The sequence below is a fragment of the Lampetra planeri genome, chromosome 2 (assembly GCF_965212315.1).
Source record: "Lampetra planeri chromosome 2, kcLamPlan1.2.h2, whole genome shotgun sequence".
Taxonomy (NCBI): domain Eukaryota; kingdom Metazoa; phylum Chordata; class Hyperoartia; order Petromyzontiformes; family Petromyzontidae; genus Lampetra; species Lampetra planeri.
The window spans coordinates 30,658,228-30,669,397 of record NC_136108.1 but is presented as its reverse complement, the minus strand read 5'-3'; the positions used below and the strand labels follow the sequence as shown (position 1 = coordinate 30,669,397).

Below are 11,170 nucleotides of genomic sequence, written 5' to 3'. Positions count from 1 at the left end.
TCTTTTTTTAATACACAGAAAGAGGCAGTCACAGGCAGATGATGGCAGATGAGACACGGAAGGTCCTGAGTCTGGACTTGCCGATCAAGGGCAGGGAGTCGACAGCAGTGCTGGATTAAGCTAGTGTGGGGCCTGTAACATATGTTATTAAGGGGTCCTAAATAAAAAAAATATTAAATCACAAATGTTTTACTTGCATAGTAAACTAATTGTATTTTTTCATTTGCTATACAGCCAGGTAATATACAAATCGCGAACGTTAAACACCCAGTCGTTCATAAAAGCTGAAGGCAGTTTAGTACTATAGTAATAGAGCAAGTGCAGAATCACTGAACCGGAATTGATCGCTTGAAAGCATTTAGCGCGGGGCCCTTGAATGTGCGGGGCCTGTAGCATATGTAGCTTCTTTTTCTACTAAGGATAATCCGGCACTGGTCGACAGCACGGATGGCTCGGGGAAGGGATTTCCAGACTGCAAGGGCAGCGGAGATGAGAAGATCGATCGGGGAGCTTCAATAGAACACCTTTGTGAAGTACAGGGTGCGTGGAGGAGAGTAGAGTGAGGAGATAAGTAGGAGAGTGTGTGGAGGGGATTAGAGTGAGATGAGAGACAGGCGCGAGTGCACAGAGAATGTTGAAGACAGCAGTTCGTGCGATCTAGAAATTGACCTTGGGATCCAGTGGAAAGGTTGGGATCATTGGAGTTTTGGTGCGATGTGGTCTCGTTTACGAGCGTGGGTGAGTCGTCTGTCGAGGAGGTTGTTCATCAAGGGGAAGTCGTGGAGGAGAGAGTTGCACGAGTCAAGTCGGGATGTAGTGAAGGTGGTGAATGAGTGTCTCTGCCTCAGCTGGGTGGTGTAGTGAGAAAATAACAGACGTGGGAGGTGTTGCACAGATGGAGATATGAGGTTCTGTGGAGCCGAAGAATGCGCTGATTTAAGTAAATAAACTTGTTGAATCGTAATATATTCTTTGGTTCTTTCGGTACAGTCACGTAGGTAGAAAAAGAAAACAAAATAAAATGATATATCACTACGTTTTGATCGCAACACAAGCGGTCGTCCTCAGGCTGAAAAATTATCCAGCAGTGGAACTGCTGAACCAGCGAGAGAGCTGTTACAACAAGAGGTTATATATGTGGCGATGGGCAAGCAAGCGGGGTCAGTTGTGTTAATGGGGGAGATTAGGGAGAGAGAGATTAGGGAGAGAGATGAGCATGAATGAGCTTCCGTCGCCTGAGGACGACCCCTTGTGTTGCGATCGAAACGTCGTGATATGTTATTTTTTATTTTGTTTTATTTTCTACCTACGTGACTTTACCGAAAGAACCAAAGAGTAAGGATTCCTGCAGTCACGAAAGCTTCAAATCAAGATCGTAATATATTGCTGAGTCAGTCGCCGCGTGAGTAAAAAAAAACAACGCGTGTCGTACACCCTCCGCCACCAGACACGGCCAAATAAGTGAAGTTCCCACGTGAAGAGACGTGCCAAATTATTATTACTCCGGTACAGCGGTGTGTTTGGAGAGCAATTCGCACACTTTTCACAAATTGGCACGATTGTTGATAGCTTTTTTTTTTTGGCTGCGCCGGGTGTAGTAGGGTGTACGTCACATATTTATAATTTACTCACGTAGCGATATGACGAACAATCAATTGGGAATCATATCTGCCGCGAGAGCCTACATGTGGAATCTAAACAAAGTGAAACTGATATTCTTAGGTTTTTTCGGTAAAGTCACGTAGGTAAAAAATAATAACAATAGCTAACCTAAGAGAATGAATCCTTGCAGTCACGAAAGCTTCAAATGTAAAATTAATGCCCTATACGGGGAGGAATTTCACCTATCTGTTAAAGTTTTTAACAGACAACGAGACAATAAGTCACAGCAATTGTTATTATTATTTTTTTTTACCTATGTGACTTTACCGAAAAAACCTAAGAGTATGAAGCCTTGAAGTCACGAAAGCTTCAAATCTAGAATTAAAGTGAAACTCACATTTAAGAGGCCTTATCTAACCGGAGAGAGCACAACCAATTATCAGCTGGTTCAATTTGTAAACTTCCGTCAGCTGGTTTGCAAAGACTAAATTAGCCAGATGACTGCAAAAAAAGTTGTTTTTGTTGAACTTCCGTGAATTGTGATAAAGAGGAAAGATTAACTAGCAAGACGGGGTTTGTGTCACGTGTTGTTATGAAATGCAAGGGGTTTCTGACCATTACCACCCCAACCCACCCTTATTGTGCTCGGCTCGTACAGGCATCTCGTGTTCACCTCTGCCCTGAAAAAGGACCATTGCCCGAAACATCGCCTATTAGCCGGGCGGTGATGGCACTGCTTGCCCGTTATCCAGCACCGTCGGTGATTCGCACACAATGTTGTTAGAACTCCTTTATAGTGGGCACCGAGTAAGTGCTATTAACCCCGGCTCACCAGTCAAGATGTGAAAATCCCACTTGTGTCGTCTATATGGGATAGAGCTGGGGTCGGCAAACTGCCGCATGCGGCTCATCATGGAATGTTTCATGACGGTATTTATTAAGGCACCGTCTCGTATCCACAATGCATTGCGGCTCTTACAATATTGAGGTTTTTAAATCCTTTATATTAAGTTCACTTGCGCGCTTGCTTGCTTGCTTACGACCGTGCAAATCTTTCGGTCGTTTTTTAACCCACTTCCCGTGATCCAATCGAGCTGACATTTTCCACACAGACTCGTTGTGCGTGACAATTAATGTTCGTGAACATTTTTTTCAAAAATTTTACACTTTTTAGGACAAAAATATTATATTTAATTACCAATTGCTTAATGGTGCCATGCAATCATCCCATAGGTGGCAGCCATTTCAAGCCAGAGGACGAGAGGACTCTAGCCGCCACGCATATAAAGGATTTATAGTGAAAAACTTTGTTTTTACGGGTTATACTTGTTTTTGGTTTTGTTTGACCGAATTTCAAACCAATGGCACTTCTTGTTATTTCGCTTGCCGACCCCCGGTCTAGAGCGTTTCCCCCATGCACTCGTGGGTTTTCTCCAGCTGTTTTCCCACCACATGTAAACACCCATTAGTTTGTCAAGTAACATTCTAACATATAGAGAACCGCAGACCTTGGGCACTTGCTGGCACGGGTTCACGGCGTGGTTGCTGCCCTCTCTACCCTCGTCTGTGGTTCCTCCTCCTGCCGCCTCTGAGTCGTCCTCTCTTTACGAGTGTGAGGATCGAATGCCGTGCGGTGACAAGTTGATCATAATACTCGTAGGAACCTCCTGGTTCCACCAGCCCACAGGGGATTATTGTGTCCGTCCGTCCGTCGTGCATCCAAAAATGGGAGGGGTGGGACTGGGTGGAGAGGGGAGGGTGGGGAGGGAGGGGCTGGGTGGGGAGGGGAGGGTGGGGAGGGGCTGGGTGGGGAGGGTGGGCCTGGGTGGGGTGGGGATGGTGGGGAGGGGCTGGGTGGGGAGGGGCTGGGTGGGGAGGGTGGGGCTGGGTGGGGGGTGGGAGGGGTGGGGCTGGGTGGGGAGGGGCTGGTCACCTCGTGGTGCCCTTATAAAACTCAAAGTTTAACCTACTCACGCTGGCTTGTGCCCGCCCTCACAGTCGGGCATATTTGCGGAATACACCACGCCGCCGTTGACCCTGGCCATTGACCGAGCAACCCAACGTTCCTACCAGCTCCCTCCGCAGGAATGTGTTAATGATTATTGAATATTTTTTTGGACAGTGGTATTAACAAACGTGTTGAGTTTGTGTTTGCCTCCTGTCTCCGTGAGAATTGATCGCTTTAAAAGTTGCGAAGCACGGTGAGGAATTCCCACCCGCTGGCTCTGCAGGCCCTGTCGACAGGAGATGTGCAGCAATGCATCATGCTCGTTGGAGCGAGGAAATTACTTAGACTTTTATTTTTTATTTACTAAATACTATGCAGATTAAAACAAGTGTGGCTCGCTAACTTGCCGGCTAAAGAGTGTTTACTTAAAACAATGTGTATTGCTCTGGTGTATTTTGTTTCAGAGGTTCGCGGTTCCAATCCCAGCGGCCGCCCTGGATAATATTTCGGGTTACATTCAGGCTGTCGTGTATCGGCGTCACGGTCTAAAATTTATCCAAATCCCCCCCCAATATTATCCGGAATTTCCCCAAATTGAGATGACAAATGCATAGCAGCGAACATCGTCCCCCCCACTTACTGGCCGATTAATGCCTCCTTGCTGAACCAGGTTCTGGGTCGCACAGGGACAGCTGACACTGGGGGCGACCTAAGAATCGTTTGAGATGAGAATGAAGGGCACCTTTTGAGTTTTGTTGAGGCATTGAATCGCCATGTACTGCAGAGTACTGTAAAATGTGATACAGTATGTAACTTTGATCATTACCTGTGTAGTATCGATAGTTCAATGTTGATGTGCCATTCTATTGAGGGACTGCTGCTGTGTGGCGTTAACTTGGTCTGGTCTGGGTTTGTTCTGTCGTTGTTTTTGCTGCATTGCCCAGTATTGATTAATCAGACTTTTTAATTAATGCATTTAGTATGTATTTACGTCTTAACATTTAGTGAGTTGCTGACCATTTTCTCTATTTTGTACTCCTATCGTGTTGTTGTTTTGTTGTTGTTTGCTGTTTTTAATTGCCGAACCTGCCCATACTGGACATCTATTAAACAAGATTATCATTCTACATTTTTGTTGAAGCATCACAACCATAGTTACATTAGATAATTGTCAATGCTACATTACCAATGTAACATTACAAATGCAACATTACAAATGCTACATTACCAATCCTATCAATGCTACAATACCTATGTTCAATTACCAATGATACATTACCAATGCTACATTATTATCAATGCTATATTACCAACGTTACTAAATTATATTGAGTGTTGCATTATCAACGTTATATTATTAAACCACGCACTGTTTATACGAACTGCGAATTACAACCGTGACGTCACCAACCTCCCGTGATTCCGCGCGCGCTCCTCCTCAGTGCCGACTCAACATGGCGAGCCAGGGGTCAGGTTCGTGTCCCACCGGTTACAACTTTACACTTTGGTGGTGGTGGTTCTTGTTTATTTAAACGTTCGCCTTCCTCCAGGGTTTGCAGTCGTTCACGGAGGCGAGACCGGCGCTTCGCCTGCGGTCATTTAATCGCGGGCTGGCCGCGGGGTTTGGCCCTCGGTGATTTCGTGACCCGACATCCTGAGGCCTACACAGTGTCCTTGACTGCTGTGTGGGTTATTAGGCGCGATAAAGTCATTTGTTCGTGTAATTGACGTTCGTTTAAGTGATTTTCATCTTTATTTTTACCCCCTCCCGTGATCAAATCACCGGGATATTCTCCCCGACTCTTCAGTTCAATGCAGCTATGCGGGGGTTGACCCTGACTAGTTCTTCGATGGGTGGAATTTGCCATATACAGTACTGCATACCAGGTGTCATAGGCTGCGAGGGTTGCGCCGTGTTCTAGGCAGTGAGGCGGAAGAAGTTGTACTGCGTTGTGCTCGGGCGTCTATGCTCCCCGCCGTCGGCGACCGGTGTGGTGAAGTATGGCAAAATAAACCGCACGGCGTGGGGAGGCCCTCATCCAGCAGTGGATTGGCAAAACAATATTTGTACGTCTTCTTGGTTCTTTGGAAAGACAGCCCTGTTCTTCACCTGAGGACGGCTGCTTGCGTTGTGGCCGAAACGTCGTGAGAATTGTATTTAATGATGTGTTATTTTTATTATTTTATTAGTTCCATTCTACGTGACTTTACTGAAAGAACCAAGAAGATGAATCCCTGCAGTCACGAAAGCTTTAAATCGAAATATTTGTACGTGTGCGGTCTTTATTTTTTAACAAGCATGTACGGACAGCACATATATCGGTGTCGCGTCCGTAGATTTTCAATCGTCAGTAACGTAATCTCTGAATTGGCTGACAATGCATGCAGCTATATCGTGCATTGATGCATATTACGTATGTTTAATTAAAATATGATATGCAAATGAATATATTTAGACTATGGAAAGGAGACCCATCAACCTCGATACCCATTTTCAGGAGGTCGCTGTGTCTGGTTGCATTAGACGTCTGAGGTTAAAATTACCCCAAGGTTACGCCGATGTTAATGTCGACTACTCTACATCTAAATACCGATAAGTAAATCTTTAGCTTAACTAAACCCTAACAACAACAAAAACCCAGAATGTCTACATGTAAACTTTAACCCACACCCTTAACCCGAATTCTAAATCCTAAACTTATCCCTAACTCCTGGGTCATAATGAAAAACCGTTAAAGACTAACCCTAAACCCACATCACATCCTGAAACATGATTCCTAACTCGAAACCCCAATGCTAGCCTTAACCCTAATTCCTTAAGTATACATGGAAACTAAAGGAAGTGGTGTTCCTTAATGTCATTAAAATCTCAAGAAAGCTCTGCAATTGGACGAAAAACAACAATGATTGGATGAGAATATGAGACCATAGCGACACACGTTTCGATTCTTTCCATACATCTATGTTGACACAAGTCACTTTCTTTGGTTAATTAATGTTTTAACATTTGTATTTGTGAGAGGAAATTAGAGAGGCTGGATAAAATGCACCTATCCGCAAACTCTGTGAGCCACCGCCATTCCACATGACCTCTTGGTGAATGGATGTGATTGTTGATGGTGTGTGTATTTATATGCAAAGTGCACCTAGTCTGGCACAAGTGCTGTGGTGGCGTCCTCTCCACTTAGTGGAGGATGGCGGTTGTTATATACACGTGTTCATGTCTTGCAGTGACCGTCACTCGGAGGTTTTTCAATGTGTTCCGCAATTGGTACTACAATGCGGCTGGCTTCAGCAAGTATGGTAAGAACTCGCATCCTAATCTCCATACACATTACATACATACTTTGTAATATCACTCGAATCATTTGGTCAAAGTGATGCAACCAAAACGTTAATAAATACTGTCATGGCAAGATAATACTCAGAATTTAAATACAATATACTCATTTAAAAGTAAAGATTTGATTAATCACACCAAATGTTTGACCTTGAATTCTAACAATGATCATGCTTTTCACGAATTTGTGTCGTTAATGTGAAACATAGTGGTATGAATATATAAAATGTATCAGTATAAACATTTTCAACATACTGTATTTGAATCAGAATCCATAACTTTTTGCAGAATGTAATTATTGCGAGTGCAATTAATTGTAATCAATTATTTGATGGATAATTACATTCTATAAAAATCCATGCTTTAAGACCAAACCTAAAATCCATCGGTTTTGGTTACCATTGAATAATGATCGTTTCTTAGCTCACTCGACTGACATAGGCAGAGGAAAAAAGGGGGGAAGCTCTTGAACCTGGACTTAAACAGGGGCAGGGACTCCACAGCACAGATGGCAGGGGGAAGGGAGTTCTAGACTACGGGTGCAGCAGGGAATACTTTTCATGTTAAACTGTGAATGTTAGTTTTCATTCCCTATCATTTTTTTATCTCTTCAATTATTAGTTTGTTAAATAGTCTGAGATATTACACCAATCACGCTGACCGTGTGGACATTTGTCATCGTTGAGTCTCTCAAATAGTTTGTTGTTTTCACTGCTTTCCTCTCTTCCCAACCTCTATCATTAACGTTCCACCTCTTCCCCACGGCTTCTTTCCAGGGCTCATGTACGAGGACACGCTGCATGAGGATGACGTCGTCAAGGAGGCAATCCGGCGGCTGCCCGAGAACCTGTACAACGAGCGTGTGTTCCGCATGAAGCGTGCCCTCGACCTCTCGGTCAAGCACCAGATCCTTCCCAAGGACCAGTGGACAAAGATTGAAAATGTACGGGCAAGCAGCTGCCTTGCTGAGTGGGTGGCAGTAGACTGGTGGGGGGATGGAGAGGGTGGAGCTGAAATTTTTTTTGTCACTCATGGAGGTTGTTTGACCCTACTTCACCATTCTAGTCTGTGTGGGTTGGTGAAGGGGGTTGCCCAAGACAAGGTTCAGACATCACTTGCAACTGATGTTATTTGTGGCCGGGATTCAAACTCGGGTTACTGGGTTCATGGCTCAGTGCGCTAACCACAGCCATCGCTCCGGAAATTGGCCATGTGGCTCAGAGGTGTAGAGCCAGTGGCTCGCAATAAGGTTTCCAAGTTCAAATTCTGGTTGGGGTTGACTCAGCTCATCATCTGTGTTGAGGTCGATACAATTAGTACCTCTTTGTGGGGAAGTGGACAGATTTGGCACTGCCATGGGAAGGTCGAATTTCCACCACAGGCTCAAGGCTGAAAATAGATTCCTTTGAGCAGGAAATCACCGACTTTTTTGACCACTCTGGAGCTAAAGAGGACGAAGAAAAAATGCCTTTGCACGATGAGTTGGCATATCTTGAGATCAGTGCATCTGATTACAGTGATAGAGAGGATACAATTCATCATTTCATTGGTAAAATATTCTGATGCTCAAGATGAAAGCATAAATATCTCGTGTCTAACTCATGTATTATTTTCGAGTGATATGATGTTACATTTAGGCAAATGCAATGAATGAGAACATTTGAGACAAACTTCTGTCCAGCTGCATAAAACTAAAGTACAATAGAATGCAGTTTTGATTTATAAAGAATCTCATTATGACTGCATCTTAAGTCGCAGTTGATATTCCTGTTGAGCATTTACTTGATGATGTAATGTGGTGACATTGGCAGGCTGATGAGCCTTGTGAAGAAATACATCTCAACTATAAACGCAGTTAAAATACCACTGCTCAACAGAGTTCAAGGCTAAGTGTAGTTATTCACTGCCAGAATCTCGTCACAATTTGAGACACATTGATTAAATAATATGTTCTTATGTTGCTCTTGTTCATGGTACGTGTAGAATATGCATAATCTCTCGTTTGAGTATATTCTGCAAAGTAACTTACACAGTTCGATTTAAACATCTTGTTCATGTATGGCCCATTTTGTCAGTCCACTGCTTGATAAGAGCCTTCCCACGTGGCTTGTTGGATTGTTTGCAATATTTCACCATGCTGGTTGGTGAAAGCAGAGAGCATAGACGTTTATAATTGTACGGTACAATATTTTTCTGCTTTGCCCTCTGCTGAATTGTAGGACCTAAGATAAATACTTATGCTCATTTTGCTGCCCCACCCTCTATTCCCCTTGCAGGAAAAGGCTTACCTCTCCCCATACATCCAGGAGATTGAACGGGAGCTCAAGGAGAAGCATCTGTGGGAAAAAAAATGAGGGAGGCGGATGCAGCACGTGGGCAGCCAACTTCGCTGGCTATCTGCCTTAGAGTTTCTGTTTTTCCCTTCATCTATCATCTGCCCCTTCATCGCTCGCTATTCTCTTCTCCCCCCTTGTCACAGCTGTACATGCATTTTCCTGAGGTTGTACCTGACCTCCCTGTAATGACTTGTCGGTAAAATAAAGTATGATTCTACAATTAAAATATTGGTGTGAATCGTGGTTTAACTGACCTGAACGATACTGTGAATACATTTATTTCTAAGCAAAATGTGCACGGTTGGCTATGTGCGGTGCGAAAGAAGTTATACACACAACAGTAGCTTAAAACATTATCTTGGATAGCGTATGGTGGAGGTGGCATATGCTTTTTAATTGAGTGATGTGGACATGTGCAGCAATTAGACTTCTGACTGGCAGTGGTGGTCACCCATTGCGGGTCCTGAAGCAGACATTGAGTACCCCTATTTCAACTTAATCTAAGATGACAACGAGATGTAGACAAGACAAATGTAACGAGAAGAGATTCAGGTATAAAAATGTGTAATTGTTTATGATAATTGACTCATTATAGTGTTGATTTGAGCTTTTGCATCCTGTTTTGAGTCATCGATATCACGAAACAAACTTTACTGGATGGATACACCAGTCATCAGTTCGAGCGCATATCGGGTTTTCTACATAATCGGATTGTCTGCCACTTCAAATAAACGAAAAGGTAATTGGTAAAATATTTAAAGCAGGATTGGTGGATCGCAAATATTCGCAAATCGTCCAAATTTGCTGGGAGGCGATGTGTCCTGGAGATAACGGTACAGTCTATACATTGACTTAAACACTCCACGTTTTGTGTTAATTGTGATTGTGCACTGCTGTCAACAGCAAAATAAAATCATTTTGTATTTAAAAAAAACTTTAGATGCCAAATAACACTTAGAGAGTAAGTCCTAAACTGAAAGGGTCTTTTTCAAGTTCACGTAGTCTAAAGCATCTGCAGTATTGTCCAGCACCACGATAGGGCGTGTGAAAGGGCCTTCGTTGATAAAGGCTTGTAAATGTTTTGTAAATAAAGACTGGCAAGAAACGTATTTTTCTTTTTTAAGTATAAATCGCTTGCGTTGCGAAGACAACTATTAAAGCATTTGAGATTAAGGAAAATAATATACAAAAAAACTGTCGTAGTCGGCAGGATTCGAACCTGCGCGGGGAGACCCCAATGGATTTCTAGTCCATCGCCTTAACCGCTCGGCCACGACTACTCACGAGCTATTGTTAGAACCACGTGCATTACATAGTTAACAACGGCTATCGAATCACCACGTGTGTGTGGATGCCGTGAGATATTCCGTTTTAAACATTTGGCAGGCAGCGTGAAATCTTCCGTTAAACAAGGAACGCAAACCACGACTCGTACTAATAATTATCTTCACCATCTGAATTTGTTTATATATAAAAGGAAGTCCTTGAATGAATTAGCTAATTGTTTGCAGGGCTCAAGTTAATTCCTGAGAAAATACATTCTGGTTATAAAAAGTATCTTGAACCACACTAAAAATACAAAATGCTCATACTAAATATAGACAGTTCATACACGCGACTCGTACAGCAAAGACCTTATAGACTGCATTGTGGAATCCTGTTAACAGCTGGCCGGTTAGCTCAGTTGGTTAGAGCGTGGTGCTAATAACGCCAAGGTCGCGGGTTCGATCCCCGTACGGGCCACACTACTTTTACATTTTTTTCCGCCCCTTATACATTACTATAATCAACAGCATTTCTTTATAGTAACACTTTTTGATCATTGACACCACCGTAACAATGTCATCCGATATAATTCTCACAATAAAGATGTTCAAGTCTTTATTGTGAGAATTAGCAACGCTGTGGCGCCACCTTGTGCCCAGTGTCCGTAATTGCCCCCTG

At 43.3% G+C, this 11,170-nt stretch overlaps 1 protein-coding gene and 2 non-coding genes across 3 annotated transcripts; 2 read left to right on the top strand and 1 right to left on the bottom strand.

Moving 5' to 3' along the window:
* Positions 1–4,924: 4,924 nt before the first annotated feature.
* LOC144731591 (cytochrome b-c1 complex subunit 7-like) lies at positions 4,925–9,452 on the top strand. Its single transcript, XM_078612767.1, has 4 exons — positions 4,925–5,023; positions 6,782–6,853; positions 7,667–7,833; positions 9,167–9,452. The coding sequence occupies exons 1-4, from the start codon at positions 5,005–5,007 to the stop codon at positions 9,242–9,244; spliced, it is 336 nt and encodes a 111-aa protein (XP_078468893.1). The 5' UTR covers positions 4,925–5,004; the 3' UTR covers positions 9,245–9,452.
* Positions 9,453–10,424: 972 nt separating this feature from the next.
* On the bottom strand, positions 10,425–10,506 carry TRNAS-AGA (transfer RNA serine (anticodon AGA)). The gene has a single exon. It is a non-coding gene; the product is annotated as a tRNA-Ser (tRNA).
* A 389-nt stretch (positions 10,507–10,895) lies between these two features.
* TRNAI-AAU (transfer RNA isoleucine (anticodon AAU)) lies at positions 10,896–10,969 on the top strand. Its single transcript has one exon. It is a non-coding gene; the product is annotated as a tRNA-Ile (tRNA).
* The last annotated feature ends 201 nt before the right edge of the window (positions 10,970–11,170 follow it).

Excerpts from the sequence above, each read along its gene's own strand:
- LOC144731591 (XM_078612767.1), top strand. Across the intron at positions 6,854-7,666 it reads GGCTGGCTTCAGCAAGTATG|GGCTCATGTACGAGGACACG; the intron begins GTAAGAACTCGC and ends GCTTCTTTCCAG. Across the intron at positions 7,834-9,166 it reads AGTGGACAAAGATTGAAAAT|GAAAAGGCTTACCTCTCCCC; the intron begins GTACGGGCAAGC and ends TTCCCCTTGCAG.